General features: G+C 38.7%; 1 protein-coding gene across 1 annotated transcript in view; it reads right to left on the bottom strand.

The window, feature by feature from the left end:
• eloa (elongin A) overlaps positions 1 to 19,289 on the bottom strand; it is a 78,670-nt gene that overhangs the window by 18,968 nt on the left and 40,413 nt on the right. Inside the window, exons 5-8 of the mRNA XM_073034492.1 lie at positions 11,926 to 12,040; positions 7,638 to 7,790; positions 5,139 to 5,236; positions 788 to 968 (exon numbers count right to left, since the gene is read on the bottom strand). Coding sequence (XP_072890593.1) covers positions 788 to 968; positions 5,139 to 5,236; positions 7,638 to 7,790; positions 11,926 to 12,040 — 547 coding nt within the window. The remainder of the gene's footprint in view (positions 1 to 787; positions 969 to 5,138; positions 5,237 to 7,637; positions 7,791 to 11,925; positions 12,041 to 19,289) is intronic.

The raw sequence follows: 19,289 nt of genomic DNA, 5'->3' as shown, positions 1-19,289 counted from the left end.
GGCACTTTTTTTGTCACAGTCCTACCAAACAGCAGAATAGAAATAGCTTTGTCAGATAGACTGCATAGTTCAGGTCTGTCACTCACCATTGCAATGTCTATAATTGAGATTGAAAATAAATGCTGGCCCTCACCGTATACATACATTTCATAAATAGTTTTCCTTGCCTATGCCTTAATCCAATCATTGCAGAGATGTAGGTTAGCACTAAGTAAATCACTTAATAATTCTGCACCAACAAGTCATGAAGCAAAGCAGATTCATATAAAGAAAATTCAGAGACCAGTTGCCTTAATTTCCATGTTGTATGAGATATGCTGCTCTAAGAATTATAGGAGTCAGTCATTTGGAGCAAAAGTTAATAATACCAACTTCATAATCTTCATAATAAAGTAACAGAATATTTTATTTTAAAAGATAAATGAAATGGAATTATAATTGCACAAGATGTTTTTTTGCTCATATCTCTACCAGATCTCTGAAAATGTTCTCCAAATGTTACATTTCAAGACTGCTAATTTTACCTAATTATGAATGTCCAGTTTAGTTTGAACTTTACTTTGCAAAGAATGCTGGAAATTGGTTCACACTGTGGGTTCCAGATCAAAATAACATGGTAAATTACAACAGCTGAAATGTGAATAATTCAACATTTTGTTTTAAGTACACTACACTGAAGCACTAGAAAAAAGAAACTAAAGGAATTTGTTATTCTTTATAGCTTAACAAAACAAAGAACCTGATGTGACGGGCTAACAACATGGCATGTCTGAAAAATGCTCTTTACCTTTAGGTTTGCTGGCATGAGCTGAACTAATACTTTGAGTTATAGCACGCAGCTTCTGCTCTCGTTCATCATGGAGGCGTAGGTACATTTCACGCCACGACTCAAACTCTTGTCGGTCCTGGTTCTTAAAGTCTCTCTTACAGTGTCTCAACCACAGATGATCAGTCTCTTCAACAAACATCTAATATGTAAAAAAAAAAAGGAACACTGAACAATTTTGTTCAGTATGCAACAAAGAGTATAATGAACAGAGTACATTGGAAAGCTGCAAAATAGGGCCATCCACATTATGGTTGTCAGACCAAATTTGGACAGTGACAACTGCAAAGCTCAAGCCTAGGTATTCTGCAGTGCCAGGTCCAAAGACCCAGTTTGTTGGCACTGCATTTGCTTCTATATTTTAACATTACATGTGCAAGAAGTCAAGGCCACAACTTCTGCTTTATGTCAAATGTAACTTTCGATGAATACAAGTTTGAGTACCCCAATCAATAAAATCCTGCTAGAAGAAATTTCTAAAATTCAGTCCGACATTTTGAAATTAATCAACTTGAGGATACTAGACCATGTTACCATACAATAGCCATTCTTGGATTTAGAGTCCAATGAAACAAACGCTTTCTTTTTGGAGTTCATTCATCCTAATAGTTTTTTTTTTTAAACTTGCCAAGTGTTGTGGCTAAATACATTTTTAACTTGGGTGTTTCCCCAAAAATCTTATAATTATTTTTGTGGCTTCTTGTAAGATATATTTGCTGATATTTGCATATTACTTACTGTGATTAAAAAAAACAGACATGTGGAAATTAGTTGATCATCCATAACTGCCATTTTGCCACCAATATAAATTATTTCACCATTCCTATTTGTGTTTCACATCAGAGTTAAATTCCATCCTCCTTCCTAGAGGTCATTTTCCTACCTTTTACTTAATATACACCACTGCAAAAGAAGCCTAGCTTAGAAAAAAGTTAAACATTTTTCAGTTGTGATATTAACTGAATAACATCATTCACACCTTCTAAAAGCAAAATGAGAATCTAAATGTTAAGTTGGGAATTATCAGTCTGGGCGAACACAATGGATTGACCAACATCTGTTGGGAATGGGGGACAGCAGTGTTTATTGCTCCAGATTCCAGCATCTGCATTCCCTTGTGTCTGCATTATCAATGTGGATCACACATTATTCTTCAATTGAATGCTCAAAAAGGACACCCCCCCCCAAAGAAAAGCAATATGAAGCCACACATTAACAGAATTATATAACCTGACCATCTTCAAAATAGGCACATACACAAAATGGAATAAAACCTTTCAAAACAAGATAATCTTTGAGAGATTTTGGAAAAGTCTGTGCAATTTTACTAGGTTTTTTAAAAAAAATAATGTACAAAGCTATATAACAAGAAGTCTAATTTAATAAATTCCCACACTTACAAGAAGATTTCCTTAAACCTTCTCTAACACGAGTGACCCAAAAGAATGGTCAATGTTCATATGTGAACAACCTTGTGCATTTGGGAATCTCAGTGTCAAATGTAACTATTCATACTGCTCATTACTTACAATTCACTTTGAGCTGGAAATAATACAATAGTAAATATGTACTTTCCTTGTGACTCAGCAGACTCAACTCCCAGTCTATCTCAGCTGATCTCCAGCATGAAAAATAATTTTTAAGAAAGGCACTCACATTACAAATATTTATTAACAGCCTTTGTTAGCAAGTACTAACAAGGTGTCTAATGAACAAGTAGGATGGCTTTCTCCTGTGAAAATTTTCTGATCTCAAAGTTCACTTGAATAATGTTCTGGAGAATTAAAGGTAATAATAAAACTGTACTTGGCAAGTGTCAATGCCTTTGAGATGACCTGCAAGTCTTTCCATGCAAATTAGACTGTTAAAGTGCCAGGGGAGAGAGAAGCTTGGCAAAGCCTCACTCTATGCAACAAGAACCTCTAATATATTCATGGATGTCTGATACACAAAACAAATGACAACAAAAGAATGTTTATATAAAAACTATGAAGATGGAATGGAAATACTACACATCGGCCTACAAACACAGCACAATTCTTGTCCAAATGCTTACAGAGCAGCTGAGAACTGATAAAATTCTCAAACTTGTGGAAAATGTCGGATAAGGGATTTAAAAATGTTTTACATTACTATTGGATCTCCTAACTTAGTCAGACTCTGCTCTTCAGGATGTCCAATAGCAACATTTGAAGCAAGTTCACACTATCTGACATTTTGGAAGCTCTTTCGAAAACAGTAATTTCAATCTTCGTACCTGCCCATCAGAAATATACAGTGTCAGAAGCCTGCAGCAAGTTATATTGCTGTGTATTAGATAAATCTATTACCCCAAACTTTCTACACTTTTGACCAGTTCAGCAATCAAGGCTCAGGAAACGGCAGCAGCTCTTTGTTACATGGAAAACAGAAGCAGAAGCAAGCCACCCATCCACACCACAACTGCCCAACCGTTCAATATCATCTCATCTGCTCTACTGCCTTCAATTCCTTGATCTTTCAAACCTTTGTTACTTCCTCTTTAAATCCCCAAGCCTCCACAACTCATCAAGGTGGAGAACTGCTGACGTTCACCACACTCAGGGAGAAGTGGTTTCCTTGCACCTCAGTGTTTGCTCACTGATCCTGTAAATATTTCTTTGTTTAAGATTGCTCCTTTAGATGAAACTGCTCAACATCTACTCTCTCATGCCCCTCAACATTCTGTGCATTTCAATAAGATCACCTCACACTGTTCTAAAGTTTGCCTGGTCATGACAGGACGAACTTCCCATCCTTTTGAATTAGCCCCATGAATCTCTTCTGCGCTGCATGCAATACCAGTATAGCCTTTCTTGAATAAGGGGACTAAACTGTACACAGTACTCCAGGTGTAGTCTCACAAATACTCTAAAAAAAAACTTAACAATGGTTTCTAAAGTAACACACACAAAAGGCTGGAGGACCCTGATGAAGGGTCTCGGCCCAAAAAAAAAATCGACTGTTTATTCATTTCCTTAGATGATGCCTGACCTGCTGGGTTCCTCCAGTATTCTGAGTGTAATGAATTTCCTGCATCTGCAGACTTTCTCATGTTAAATATGCTTTACATATATTTAAGGCAGAGATTGAGGCTGAGGGGGAAAAAAAAATGGATCAGCCATGATGGAATTGCAGAGCAGACTCAATGGGCCAAATGGCCTAATTCTACTCCTATATCGTCTGGTCTTAATTTCTAAATTTTTATCCTCTTCCAATAAAGGCCAAGACCCCATTCACTTTCCTAACCCCTTGCTTAATCTGTCTGCTAAGTTTTTACAATTCACATAAAAGAAAATCCAGATGCCCCTGTAACCCGCTCATATGTAATTCTTCTTCATTTATTTCATAGCTTGCCTTTAAATTCCTCTTACCAGAGTTTAACTCTTTAAACCACTGGATTTCCACAAAATGTTTAGATTGCTAAGCATCTGTCAAAGCTGAACATTTCAAGTGCCAGATACATCACCGATTTCGATAAGGGTGTTATTACACAATCCAGCACTTTGAGGTTAAAAGCTGCCATTTTCTCTAATGCAAAGCAAAAATAGTAATGGTGGCATGACAGTGGCATTTAGACAAGAACATGAACATGCAGGAAATTGAGCAATATGGATCATGATACATTCAGTTTAACTTAGCATCATGGTTTGCACAGATGCCATGTGTTGAAGGGCCTGTTAGTATGCTGTACTGTTCTATGTTCTAATAATGAGAGGGTCATTTATAAATGATCTGCAGATTAAAGCTCAAATTATTTGCATTATTCCTGCTTATGATGCACATTCACTGACATTCATAGAGACAAATATGTATAAATTGGTGTAATTTACATAAAGTTAGTTTAAAAACACACTATGGCATTAAATAAAAACTAAATAAATTTTTTACAATCTTTTCCATTTCCCAGCCAGAAATCGCCATGGAAATGTACGATTCTCCACGTCGGGTTACATAAAATATAATACCCACCTCTCTCTATCATCGCTCTCTTAAAATAAAAGTCAACTTTCAATATGGAAAGTAAAAAATGTTTGAATGTCTGAAAAATCAATGACTGATATCTCATACTGTATTGTCCACATTTGAAAGATTCATGTCCTCAGAACTCTTTTTGGTTAAACACGTAAAGCCAGGACTGCAGGACTGTGATGTAATGAGGAAGGCTAACTTGTTTTTTTCTAGTACCAAGGTAGCTGTAATCTTTCTTTTTAATTGAAGCATGAGAATGGTAATTGTGTTATTGAGAGAAACTCCTGCTAACTTCTATTTAGGACTCAGAATGAAGACTTACTGGATTGCAGTTCTCAATACGATATAGTTGGTCAGGAGTACACCGCTCTAGCACAGGCTCCAAGATTTCAAATGGCACTCCTCCAACTTCATGAATAGCTGCAAGAAAACAGAGCAGCTATTATGTAAAACATTATATTAAGTACAGATATTTTCTTCAGTAACTGTACCTAACAATAAGCACATAGGGATTTTCCAGATATACAATTGTATGATAGTTTAAATCATGGAATCTTGTAAAGCAGAATTAATTTGTTTCTCTGATGCTGTAAATTTTGCCATTACTGCCAATATCCAATCTAGGATCATGTGTTAACAGAAAATGTACATGATGATAACCTTTACCCATGGAAACTAATCTATGTAGAACTCAAACAAAAAGGAAAGAAAGTTGTCAAAGCATATTGAGACCTAGAGAAAGTCAATCCCTTCAGTTTTTTTTTAAAAAAGCTATGTATGAGCTTGTAATTGTCTTTAGATGTGCCTGGAGAATTTCATTACCTTCAATTGTCTCATGAATGAGGAACATGGCTTTATTCCGATGACACACAAGAAAAGAAAACAGGGAGCAAAGTGACCTGGTCTTTGCACAAACCTCGTCTTTAGTTGTTGAGTTGGTGGAATTCTGAATACTGGTATAACTATTATTTTATGGGGTTTATTAGTAGGACAGTCTGCAGTGAATAACATGCATATGTACATGCATTGTGCAGCATGGCCGAATGTCATGGTGTAAACAGCTTTCATAGATTTAAAACAGAAATGGTCCTGCGCCAATACAAAGAAAATGTGGGCAGGAATTTAGCTGTTCTAGTGTTAAATGTTACATTTTTGTACAATGTTTGTATAACAGAAATCAAGAGATACCATTATTCTACAGTTTAGCTCCTTTTGTTCAGCTCATTTTGAATATGCACCCTCTGCATGACTGAACCAATGGAAACAAGTAGTATATTTCGTTGTTATTCCTTCACCAATGTATGCTAACCAGCCAGTTCAGGAAAAATGCAAAAACCAAATCAAAGTCATCACATCCCAATAGGGGAAGGGAGAAATAGGTCAATAGAGGCTAGAGTTCAAAAATAAGATCAGTTATGAGATGAAGCTGCTGAACATCCATTGTTCCCCATATCAGATAAAAGCTGGATTAATTAAATGATTTTGCAGCAGTTGAAAAATTAAATTTTAAAGCAAATGCTGGCACGCATTTTCCAATATATACATTCCTTCAGCTTTCTTCCAATAATCATAGTGTACAGTCATAAAAGTTCTCCACAATCAGCTTACCTAGTAAGAAATACTGAACAAAAATTAAAAAATTACTGGAAACATTCAAAAGGTTAGGCCATATCTGTGGAAAGAGAAATGCAGATAACGTTTCAGGTTGAAAAGACTTTGATAGAATTGATAAAAAAATAAAGGAGGAAAGTTAAAGTCTGTCCCAAGCCTTATAGACTCATCAGGCCGGTGCTTATGCTGGTTTCCATGGTGTGAAGCGACTGAGAGTGCGAGTCTACCCATGCCACATGCTAGTGAGGCCAGAACTAGGAAGAAGATACAGTACAATACGTGGTTACAGAATTGGTGTAGGAGGGAAGTAAACGGAACAAGGTAGATGAACTTGCAGCACAGTTGCATGTTGGCAGTCATGATGTTATAGGCATTACTGAATATGGCTGAAAGAAGATTATAGCTGGGAGTTAAATGTCCAAGGATACACATTATATTGAAAGGAAAGGCAAGGTGGCAGAGGGGGTGGCATTGCTCTGGTGTTAATAATGTCCACTTGGGGGGAGGAATGCATGATCCCAGTGCACGAGAAACCATACAAAATCAATGAACCAAATATTGCACAAGAGGTAGGAGAAACAACACAGCTCACAAAGTAGTCTCCTCATACTAACATTTAACATTTACAGTGAACTATAGATTGGTAGTATTTGATTGGTGGGGGGGAACATGGTGGAGATACACTTCTACCAAAGGAGATGTACGGCCTTCCTTCCCTCTGTTAGCCAGCAGATCACCCTTGGGCAAGTACCTTCTTAGCCACCCCTCCCCCCAATCAGGGTCCAGTGAAGCCACAGGAGCAGGTGGTGAGGAGGTGGATGGTCATATGAACAGCTGGGTGCATATCACAAGTCCTGGTTATGCGACCACTGGTGCCAGGCAGACAATTTCTGAAGAGTATCGATAAAGGCTGGGGTTATCTGTCTTGAAAAGGCACTGCCCAGAAGGTGGCAATGGGAAACCACTTCTGTAGAAAAATTTGTCAAGGACAATCAAGGTCAAAAAGCATGACTGCCCACGTCATACAACACAGCAGATAATGACGATGCAGAGTATTTGATGTGTGGTCCAGATAGGAAAGGTCTAAATCCAACAGTTGTACTGAAAGTTGAATGACAAATTTTACAGAATTATCAGAAATAAACTACTCAGTACTGCTATATTTTCTATACTTCCACGTGCATATCTCTGACAAAGATTTATGACTTACAGTCCACGTTATTTTGAAGAACTCGAATGCACTGTTCAAACAATGACATCATCTTTGGGAGATAAACAGTCTTTGATCCAGAGTACACTTGCATCTTTGAGTTAAAACGGCGACCAGTAAATCCCAGATCTTCCTCAGACAGAGTAGACACAGCTGCATCAGAATGGAAAAGAAGGATTAATTAAATGATTTTGTAGCAGTTGAAAAATTAAATTGCAAATCAAAAGCTGGCACACATTTTCCAATATATACATTCCTTCAGCTTTCTTCCAATAATCATAGTGTACAGTCATAAAAGTTCTCCACAATCAGTTTATCTAGTAAGGAATACTGAACAAAAATTTTAAAAATACCGGAAACATTCAAAAGGTTAGGCCATATCTGTGGAAAGAGAAATGCAGATAACGTTTCAGGTTGAAAAGACTTTGATAGAATTGATAAAAAATAAAGGAGGAAAGTTAAAGTCTGTCCCAAGCCTTATAGACTCATCAGGCCGGTGCTTATGCTGGTTTCCATGGTGTGAAGCGACTGAGAGTACGAGTCTACCCATGCCACATGCTAGTGAGGCCAGAACTAGGAAGAAGATACAGTACAATACATGGCTACAGAATTGGTGTAGGAGAGAAGTAAACGGAATAAGGTAGATGAACTTGCAGCACAGTTGCAGGTTGGCAGTCATGATGTTGTAGGCATTACTGAATCATGGCTGAAAGAAGATTATAGCTGAGAGTTAAATGTCCAAGGATACACATTGTATTGAAAGGACAGGCAGGAAGGCAGAGGGGGCAACATTGCTCTGTTGGTAAAAAAATGAAAACAAATCATTAGAAAGGGGTGACATGGGCTCTGAAGGTGTTGAATTTTTGTGGATAAAGTTCATGAACTGCAAGGGTAAAAAGACCCTGATGGGAATTGTATATAGACCCTCAAAACAGTAGTAAAGATGTGACCTACAAATTACAATGGGAGATAGAAAACGCATGCCAAAAGGGTCATGATCCAATGGTCATGCAGAGCTTTAATATGCAGGTAGGTTGGGAAAATCAGGCTGATACTGGATTCCAGGACAGGGAATTTTTACAATGCTAACCGGATGGCTTTTTAAGAGCAGCTTGTGGTTGAGCCCACTAGGAGATCAGCTGTTGTGGATTGGATGTTGTGCAATGAATCAGAATTGATTAGAGAGCTTAAAGGTAAAATAACCCTAAGGGGCAAGTGATCATATGATAGAATTCATCCTGAAATTTGAGAAGGAGAAGCAAAAATCAGAGGTATCTGTATTACAGTGGAGTAAAGGAAATTAAAGTAGGCATGAGAGAGGAGTTAGCCAGAATTGATTAGAAAAGAGCACTAGCAGGGATGACGGTAGAGCAGCAATGGCTGGAATTTCTGGAAGCGATTTGGAAGGTAAAGGATATGTACATTCCAAAGAGAAAGAAGTATTCTAAAGGAATGATGACACAACTGTAGCTAACAAGAGAAATCAAAGCCAACATAAAAGCCAAAGAAAGGTCACATAATAGAGCAAAAATTAATGGGAAGTCAGAAGACTGGGAAGTTTTAAAAACCAAGAGAAGGCAATGAAAAAGTCATTAAGAAGTTAAAGATGTAATACAAAAATAAGCTAGCCAATAATATTAAAGAAGATACCAAAAGTTTTTTCAGATACATAAAATGTAAAAGAGAGGCAAGATTGGAAATCGGACTGCTGGAAAACAACGTTGGAGTGTTAGTAATGGGAGACAATGAAATTGCGGATAAATTGAAGTAGTATTTTTTGCCAGTCTTCGCTGTGGAAGATACTAGCAGTATGGTCCAATTACAAACAAAAGAAAATGTGCAGATGCTGAACATCCAAGCAATATACACAAAATTTTGGAGGAACTAAGCAGGCCAGGCAGCATCTATGGAAAAGAGTGAACAGTCGACGTTTCAGGCCAAGACCCTTCATCGGTATGGTGGAAATTCCAGGTGTCGGGTCATAAAGTGTGTGTAATTACCATAACTAGAGAGAATGTTCTTGGGAAATGGAAAGGTCTGAAGGTAGATAAGCACCTGGACTAGGGTTCTGAAAGAGATGGCTGAAGAGATTTTTGAGGCATTAGTAATGATATTTCAAGAATCATTAGATTCTGAAATGGTTCCAAAAGACTGGAAAATTGCAAATGTCACTCTACTCTTCAAAAAGGGACAGAGGCAGATGAAAGGAAACTATAGACCAGTTAGTCTGACGTCAGTGGTTGAGAAGATGTTGGAGTCGATTATGAAGAGTGTGGTCTCAGGGTATTTGGAGACACATGATAAAATAGGCTATAGTCAGCATGGTTTCCTCAAGGAAAAATCTTGCCTGACAAATCTGTTGGAATTCTTTGAAGGAATAACAAGCAGGATAGACAATGGAGAATCTGTTGATGTTGTGTACTTGGATTTTCAGGCCTTCAACAAGGTGTTACATATGAGGCTACTTAACAAGATATAACCCCACGGTATTACAGGAAAGATTCTAGCATGGATTAAAACAGTGGCTGATTGGCAGGAGGCAAAGCGTGGGAATAAAGGGAGCCTTTTCTGGTTGGCTGCCAGTGCCTAGCAGTGTTTCAGAAGGGTCTGTATTGGACCCGTATTGGATCCTGTATTGGATTCTTCTTATGTCAATGATTTGGATTATAGAATTGATGGCTTTGTTGCAAATTTTGCAGAAGATATAAAAATAGGTGGGGGCAGGTAGTTTTGAGGAAGTAGCAAGGCTACAGAATGACTGAGTCAGATTAGGAGAATGGTCACAGAAGTGGCAGGTGGAATACAGTGTCGGGAAATGCGCAGTCATGCACTTTGGTAGAAGAAATGAAAGGGTTGACTCTTTTCTAAATAGAGAGAAAATACAAAATACTGAGGCGCAAAGGGACTTGGGAGTCCTTGTGCAGGATTCCCTAAAGGTTAATTTGTAGGTTGAGTCTGTGGTAAGGAAGGCAAATGCAATGTTAGCATTAATTTCAAGAGGACTACAATATAAAAGCAAGGGAGTAATGTTGAGACTTTATAAAGCACTGGTGAGGCTTCACTTGGAGTATAGTGAGCAGTTTTGGGCCTCTTAGAAAAGATGTGCTGAAACTGGAAGGAGGGTTCAAAGGAAGTTCACGGAAATGATTCTAGGATTGAATGGCTTGTCATATGAAGAGCATTTGATGCCTCTGGGCCTGTATTCACTAGAATTCAGAAGAATGAGGGGCAACCTCATTGAAATCTATCAAATGGTGAAAGGCCTTGATAGAGTGGATGTGGTTGAGAAAATGTTTCCTATGGTGGGAGATTCAACAAACTGAGACTCATTCTGGGATTAGTAATATTCTGTGGCTTCAAATACAACCACAAATGTGCCTTAACTATTTTATACATGGAAGTTGGAGTCAGGGTCACTGTTAGCTTCTTAAACTTAGGGTTATTCTAAGTTGCTGACGCTATTGCTATCTCACAAGATTGTTACTTTTGTATTTAATTTATTATTTTAGTAATATTTGAGTAAACTTACACGTGTATATTTTTAATATTCATTTTTATTTATATATCAATCATGATTAAACATTCTTGTTCATTTAAATAATTCATTATGGATTATATTTGTAAATTCTTGAATTGCATGTATTATCACGATACCATGAGATACACACACACCTTGCTTAAAGTAAACTTGAAGTCAAACCTGCATTTCGGTCTCCCGTGTCTTCCTTTGAGTGAGTTCAATGTTTTGAAGTTGCAAAACGTAACAGCTACTCTCTGCTGCATTACAGAGCTCAGCCAAATTCCACACAAGGAAAGAAAATTCACTTATTGTCTTTCAGGCAGCCAAGGAAAATAACATTTCCAACAACTGCAAGCTTGTATAAAGTGCAGACATTCATGTCTTTATTGACTTTAATTCCCATACAGTAGTTCTGCACAATCTTGGTAGAGAATAGGCAACTCAACTGAATGAAATTATCTGAATGGAATGGCAAATGCAACTGGAGCATAGTTAGAATAAGACAACAACACAGGAGAATCCAGAATCTCTGCAGTTCCTAAGTAAATTTGTTGTTTTGGGATACTAATCTAGAGACAGCAAGAGGAGAAACTGATTGTTCTGTTAGCGAATTTCTTTACCATGACCCTTTCTCTTTCCATTAACTTTCACCATCGCTTCAATTTACAAAGTCCATTAATTAAACAATTAGAAACTTACAGTCTTATGACAAAAATAACTAAGGAAGATATTATTGAATGGTGAATTCTACCTGCTCCTTAGACTTACCTTTCCTTTTGGGTGGAGATAATGGTGTCAAATCCATGGAAGGGAGGGGTCGGTAGTTGGGCTGGATATTTGGCAATGGAATATCTGGTAAGACTGGTACCACATCAATCATCATCTTTTGTTGTCGGAGTTGGGGGGGGGGGAGGTATGAAAATCAAAAGAAAAATAGTTAAAACTTCCGTCTTTGAGTAGAAAACTACTAATAGTAATTGAAGAGCACCATCATGGTGTCTAATTTTAAAGCCACTAATCCTCTAAACCAAATATTAAATTATATATACTTACATTCCCTCTCTTTTTGACTCTATTTCTTTTAGGATTTACAGGCATGATTAGAAATGTTGCAGAAGATAAAGTTCAAAGTAAAATTTATTATCAGAGTACATACAGGTCACCACATACAACCCTGAGATTCTTTTTCTGTGGGCATACTTAGCAAATCTACAGAATATTAGCTGTAAACTGTAAACATCAAGATCTGTTAACTGTAAACAAATTGCACCAATGCAGATATAAATAAATAGCAATAAATAACGAGCATGAAATAACTAGATAAAAGAGTCCTTAAATGGGTGTAGCTATCTTCTTTTGTTCAAGAGCTTGATGATTGAGGGGTAGTATCTGTTCTTGAATCTGGTGGTGTGAGTCGTGAAGCTCCTGTACCTTCTACCCGATGACAGCAGCAAGAAAAGAGCATGGCCTGGATGGTGAGAATCTTTGGTGATGGATGCTGTTTTTCTATGGCAATGTTTCATGTAGATGTGCTCAACGGTTGGGAGGGTTTCACCTATGATGTACTGGCCGGAATCCACTACCTTTTGTAGGATTTTCCACTCAAAGGCATCGGTGTTCCCATACCAGACCATAATGTAGCCAGTCTGAACACTTTCCACCACACATCTACGGAAGCATGCCAAGGTTTTCAATGACATGCTGAACCTCTGTAGATTCTTGAGAAGTAGAGGCACTGTCGTTCTTTCTTTGCAATAACATTTATATGATGGGTCCAGGATGGATCCTCTGAGATAGTGACACCCAGGAATTTAAAGTTACTGACCTTCTCCACCTCTGATGATTACTGGATCATGGACCTCTGGTTTCCCTCTTCTGAAGTCTACAATCAGTTTCTTGGTCTAACTTACATTGAGTGAGAGGTTGTTGTTATTACACCACTCAGCCAAGTTTTCAATCTCCCTCCTGTATGCTGATTCATCACCCCCTTTGATACAGCCCTCGACAGTGGTGTCATCCGCAAACTTGTATGTGGTGTTGGAGCTGTACATAGCCACACTATCATAGGTGTAAAGCAGGTAGAGCAGGGGGCTAAATACGTATCACTACAGTGCTCCTGTGCTGATGGAGATTGTGGAGGAGATGTTTTTGCTAATCCAAACCGACTGTGGTCTACAATTGAGGAAATCCAGGATCCAATTGCACAAGGGGGCATTGAGGCCCAGGTCTTGGGAGTTTACTGATTAGAATTTGGTGTTAAATGCAGAGCTGTAATTGATAAAGAGCATCCTGATCAATGCATCTTTGCTGTCCAGACGTTCCAGGGTTGTGTGAAGAGCCAACGAGATAGCATTTGCTGTAGACCTGTTGCTTCAGTAAGCGAATTGTAGAGGATCCAAGTCACCATTCAAACAGGAGTTGATACGCTTCAACACCCACCTCTCAAAACATTTCATTACTGTGGATGTAAGTGCCACTGGGTGAGTCATTTAGACAGGTTACCACACTCTTCTTGGGCACCGCTACGATTGAAGCCGACTTGAATAGGTGGGTAGCACACACCACTGGAGTGAGAGGTTGAAGATATCCGTGAATACCCCAGCCAGTTGATTTTTAGTACTTGGACAGGTACTTCATCTGGACCAAATGCTTTCCTTGGATTTACTCTCCTGAAAGCAGCTCGCACATCATCTTCGGATACTGAGACCAAAAGGATCATGCGTGATGGTTCCTCCCAGTTCTCGTGATCAAAGCGAGCAGAGAAAGCTTTGAGCTCATCTGGAAGCAAAGCTCTGCTGACCCCTGTATTGCAAGATATATCTTTTTTGGAGGCTATGACATTCAAATTCTGCCACAGCTGATGACAGTACTACTAGAATAAATTTATATTCACTTTTCCCATTTTATCATTCAGTATTAGCAAGGTAACATGCAATCAACTCACGTGCATGGCTACAATAAAATCCTCTCCTGTTGCATCAGAAGAGGATTTGAATCAATATATAGTATAGATATGTACATATATACATATTCTATGTGTGCATTTCTGCCCCATCAGCCAATTTCAATCTTCTGCTCTTTACAATTTTAAATCTTCAATTAGCCATTTAATTAGAAAGTAAATAGCACAAATACTAAGAAGTCAATTTTAGCACAGAATTCTTTTTTTTGCTGTTTTAGTGTGAAATTTGAGATGCATTATGGTTTGCAATTCTGGTCTGAAACTGATGTCTGGGTTTCATGGACTAAATTAGTTACTTGTAGAATGGAATTCTAACCTTTTTTTTTTTAAAAAAAAAAGGTATAAATTTTGAGAGAAACTTTATCCATTGAAGGGACTATGCAGGATGACCACTATCATGGAAGTGAAATTTACAAACTTTATTTCTTTAGGGGTACATTTTCACAATGAAGTATGATAATGACTTCAATCCCTTCTTTCTCTGCTGTGTCAGGTCCTGTGGCTACAAAAGGTGATTTTGGTCAAAAATTATTTGGTGACAAGGGACTGAGATTAGTACCTCGAGGGGAAACTGCCCATGAATTGGTGCTGAATGGACAGGACACAACAACAGTCCAGGCAGCCCACAATATATTAACCACCATGGATACTGACTTACAGTATTTTGGTGACTACAAAATGATGGTGATAATACAATTATCTAGAGAAAGAGAGTGTAAATCATTTATTAATGGATTACAGCATGTATGACAGTTGTTAAGCTGCCCATTGGTAAACTGCAATATTATTCCATGGATTAACCCAGGAGAAGTCTTGTGTAACACATGCCCGGCTGCTCAATGTTTATTATAAAGGCACTGAAAGCTGCCAACTATTATTGCAAAATGCATACAGAACGCTAGCCAACACTAATGAAGGAGTGACAAAGATGACTGCACTTTGGCCTGACAGCAATTGACAGTAGTGGCATGGCAACAAAGGACCTGAAAAGGCCTTTGGCTCAGAAAAAGCATTTATTCACCAACAATGGATGTCTGGCTCACATCTGCGTTTGTCCAGGAGCCAGACCATTTATAATCAGTCAAAACAGTGCCTTGTATCCTTAAACTACAGATGGAGGAGGATTTCCAGATTATAATTGAATAGGGTGTGGAAGGTCCAAATTGCCTAATTTGCACTTTAAGTCTTGGTGATGTACAACAGGCCACAGCTAGAGTACTGAATGTGGCAGAGAAGACTGGAGGAGGTGCATGTGAATCTTTGATGGTTTATTTTGAGGCCCTTAATGGTGGTACAGGAGGATGTAGAAGAACAAGTGCTGCTCCTCCTGAGGTTGTAGGGGATAGCACTGGGGAGAAAGAATCAGGGAGAAGTGGGTACAGAGGGTTAAATAAATCAGGCAGGAGTCGTAGAGGGAATGGTTACTGTGGAAGGGGAAAACTGGCTAGTGGCAGGTTTGTGTTGCAGCTGGTGAAATATTCCTGCTCCACCCCCATTGATGCTGCTCAACCCACTGCGTTCTTCCAGTGGTTTGTGTTTTTTTTGCTCTGAATTGTAGCATTTGCAGCCTCTTGTAATAATAATAATAATAAGTACTTTATTGATCGCAAGTGGGAAATTATTTCATAATAGCAATATTTAAAAACACAGTTAGCAATAATAGTAAATAATAAATATAATAACATTAACTAATAATAAAGTACAGAATAATAATATACACAGTAATAACTTACCAATGTGCAATACTGCAAATAATAATGTACAAAATAATAAAACGGGGACTGTTGTACTATGATGTGTGTTCTCCTGTTGCACAGAGATGAACTGTTGTATATGCTTTACAAAAGCAAACACAAGGAAATCTGCAGAAGCTGGAAATTCAAGTAACACACACAAAATGCTGGTGGAACACAGCAGGCCAGGCAGCATCTATAAGGAGAAGCACTGTCAATGTTTTGGCCGAGATCCTGGGTCTCAGCCCGAAACGTCAACAGTGCTTCTCCTTATATATGCTGCCTGGCATGCTGTGTTCCACCAGTATTTTGTGTGTGTTGTTGTATATGCTTATTGCATTTGGCAGGAAAGATGTTCTGTAATGATCCTTGTGACAGCGGAGCAGAATGAGCCTTTTCAAAAGGGTCCGCCACGGCTTATTCAGTAGGTCATCGTGAGGATGTGAATGATTGTCCATAACGGTTAACAATTTGTTTAGTGACCTCCACTCCACCACCAACTCAAAAGTGTCTGGGTTGTAGCCAAGGACGGATCCAGCCACTTTGATGAGTTTACTTAGTCTTTTTGCATCACCAGCAGCGATGCTGCTCTCGAAGATCTGTTGAACTTCCTTTCTATGCACCATCACTGCAGTCAACACTCCAGGACAAACATGGATGTGGCAAGCTGTCCCTCCCAGGGGCTGTGTTGATTTTTTTTTCTGTTGAGAATAGGACATTTCCTCCACTTGTTAATTGTCACTCAAGGTGAATGGAAGTGTTCCTTTGAGTTGTACTCGTTAAGAGTTGCAGTAGAGACTCTGAAGTCAGCGTTTTTAGGTTACAGTAGCTTAGCAGTTAGAGTGACGCTATTACAGCTCAGGGCATCAGAAGTTCAGAGTCCAATCCCAGCATCCTCTGTATTCCTTCTCCAAAAGGCATTGGTTTTATCTGGAACATAGGAGCTCCAGTTTCCTCCCACAGTCCAAATACATACTGGGTAGGTTAACTGGTCATTGTAAATTGTCCTGTGATTAGGTTAGGGCAGTGTTTCTCAACCTTTTTTAAGCCAACGCCCCTAAAGCACTTTCATACTTGCCAACACCCCTTAAAGAACCTCATACTTGTCAATGTCCCTCTTAGGCAGAATATACTTTCTGATGCATCCATAGTATAAAAACATGTCTACCATATGCTAGCATGAGAAAAATGAGTCTGTTTTAAATTTTTATTTGTCTTTAAACCTAGCTTACACAGTACCTGTGCACTGTACAGCAGCTTTGATATAAATGTGATCCCTGAGCTTGATGGTTTTTTAGCAAGAGTTGAAATATCTGGTTCAAGTTGTGACAGCAAAAGCCTTAAGTCCCCATGTGTAAAAATGCCCAAGTGGTTTCTGGTTTTTTTTGTGAGTGTGTGGTTCTCTACACTGAAGCCTCTTTCAACAAAGTAGGAGGATGGAAATGCAATGAAGAGCAATTTGGTTCTTCTCTAAGACCAGGAAACTTTGCATGACAGTGTAGCCACATAACACAAAAGCTGACATTTTTGAAAAGCATTTTTGTTTCATCATCACTCTGAATTTTGATCATGTCTTCTTGCAAGCTCTCTTCCTATTCTTCCACCTAGCAAAGAAATGGGTTAATTACTCAGTCCAGATTGTTCAAATCCTTGAATCGATTCTGAAAATCCTTCAGTGACTACAGGTGTAAGCAGTACTCTTGCAAAAATTCAACCACAATGTCATAAAGATCAAAGAAACGTTTTAAGCAGCAGCCTTCTGACAGCCAATGCACTTCAGTGTGAAGAAGCACACACTCAAACTCTTCATCATTATCTTGGCATAACTGGTGAAATATTCTGCCATTTAATAGATGAGCTTTATTTTGTTGATAGTAAATATTACAAGAAGCTTGAAAAAAGTCGCTGGCCGAGGTTTTTGGCTGCAAGATATTTATCAAACAGACTTAGAATTTCTGTTTTCAAAAATGCCTCTAAAGAAGCAAGGCGACCTGTCATATATGGTGCCCCACCTGTTGCACAAGAAATCACATTCCTAATTGGAATACTCCTATCCTCAATATACATTTTGAGCATGTCGTAGGTTGATTCTCCAGTGATATTTGTTAACTTTCTACAAAAGAGAATCACTTCATAAACTTTTCAATCTTTTGATAAACCATACAAACATCATTAGGTCAGTTTTAGTTTCTTGGCAAATGACTGAAGTGAGCAACGCTTTTCAAATGCTTCTTTCGTCTCCTGGAACTGAGTAGTACCATAAGTGGCCATTTCAGAGAGTGCTCCTTCAACCTTGATGGTTTCATGGCTTCATTAAATGGTACAGTATTACAATTAAGACACATAGGGCATTGCTGATCTGATGGGAACGGAATAATACCATACTCCAGGTATGTAACATTGTATTGACGTACTTTCTGTAGTTTCTGTTTCTTAGCAAGATTAGAATTCAAGGCTTCACCGCCTTTAAACTCAAAGATCAAGCAGTACACATTTTTCCATTATTAATGGGGCTGAATTAAAGTTAAAAATTAATACAAACTGGGAATGCCTATTGGATGTTGACAACGGCAGTGAGTTGGTATGGACAGAACGATGGTAGCAACGCGCAAAGGAAGAGCAAGACTAAGATGAAGACGATCACAACAATGAAAATTACATTGACAAGAATACAGATTGGAATCTAAATGTTAGTTGGGTGTTCGGCAAGCTATGCAAGCTGTCAAAATTATAGTGCATAGTTAAGAGTGCAGTTCACCTTCCCACCCCGCCAAGAATCTTGAACACCCCCTCCCAACAACTTCTACTCCCCCTAATGCCCCCTTAGGACACACAACCACTCATTTGGGAATCACTGGGTTAGGATTAAATCGGATTATCAGGGTTTGCTGGGCGGCACAGCTCCAAGGGCCAGAACGGCCTATTCTGCCCTGCATCTACAAATAGATAGATCAGATAGATAGACAAAGGTGCAGAATGAACACCAATTTGAGTAGCTAGATGGGGTTTCAACAAAACAACCATTATTAGACAGCAAATAGATCAGAAGGTGCAGGAACCCAAACTAAAGAGGTAATCCATCAGAATTGATGGTATTGTTACGAATGTGCCACAACTCTGAGGGGCCGAAGGGTACAAAGTCGCCCCCTCCTTTTTGAGAATCGCAAGATCGCTATTAATTCGGGTCTGGGACCCAGGAAATGAGAGAGAATCCACAAGGTTTGGAATGTGTCCTGGCCTCAGCGAAACAAAACCATTGATAACGGCTATTGTCTCTTGGAGACGGAATTGTGTATTGAGTACTGTACTATTCATTCCCCTCAGGGGACGACCAGAGTGGGCTGGTTGAGGGATTGCATCATCCCAACCTGATTGACATCTGAGACCCCATGAGTAAGGATAAAAGAGGGTCTGGGGAACAACCCCCTTAGACGCAC

The sequence above is a fragment of the Hemitrygon akajei genome, chromosome 32 (genome assembly GCF_048418815.1).
Source record: "Hemitrygon akajei chromosome 32, sHemAka1.3, whole genome shotgun sequence".
Taxonomy (NCBI): Eukaryota; Metazoa; Chordata; class Chondrichthyes; order Myliobatiformes; family Dasyatidae; genus Hemitrygon; species Hemitrygon akajei.
This window is presented reverse-complemented; position numbering and strand designations above follow the sequence as displayed.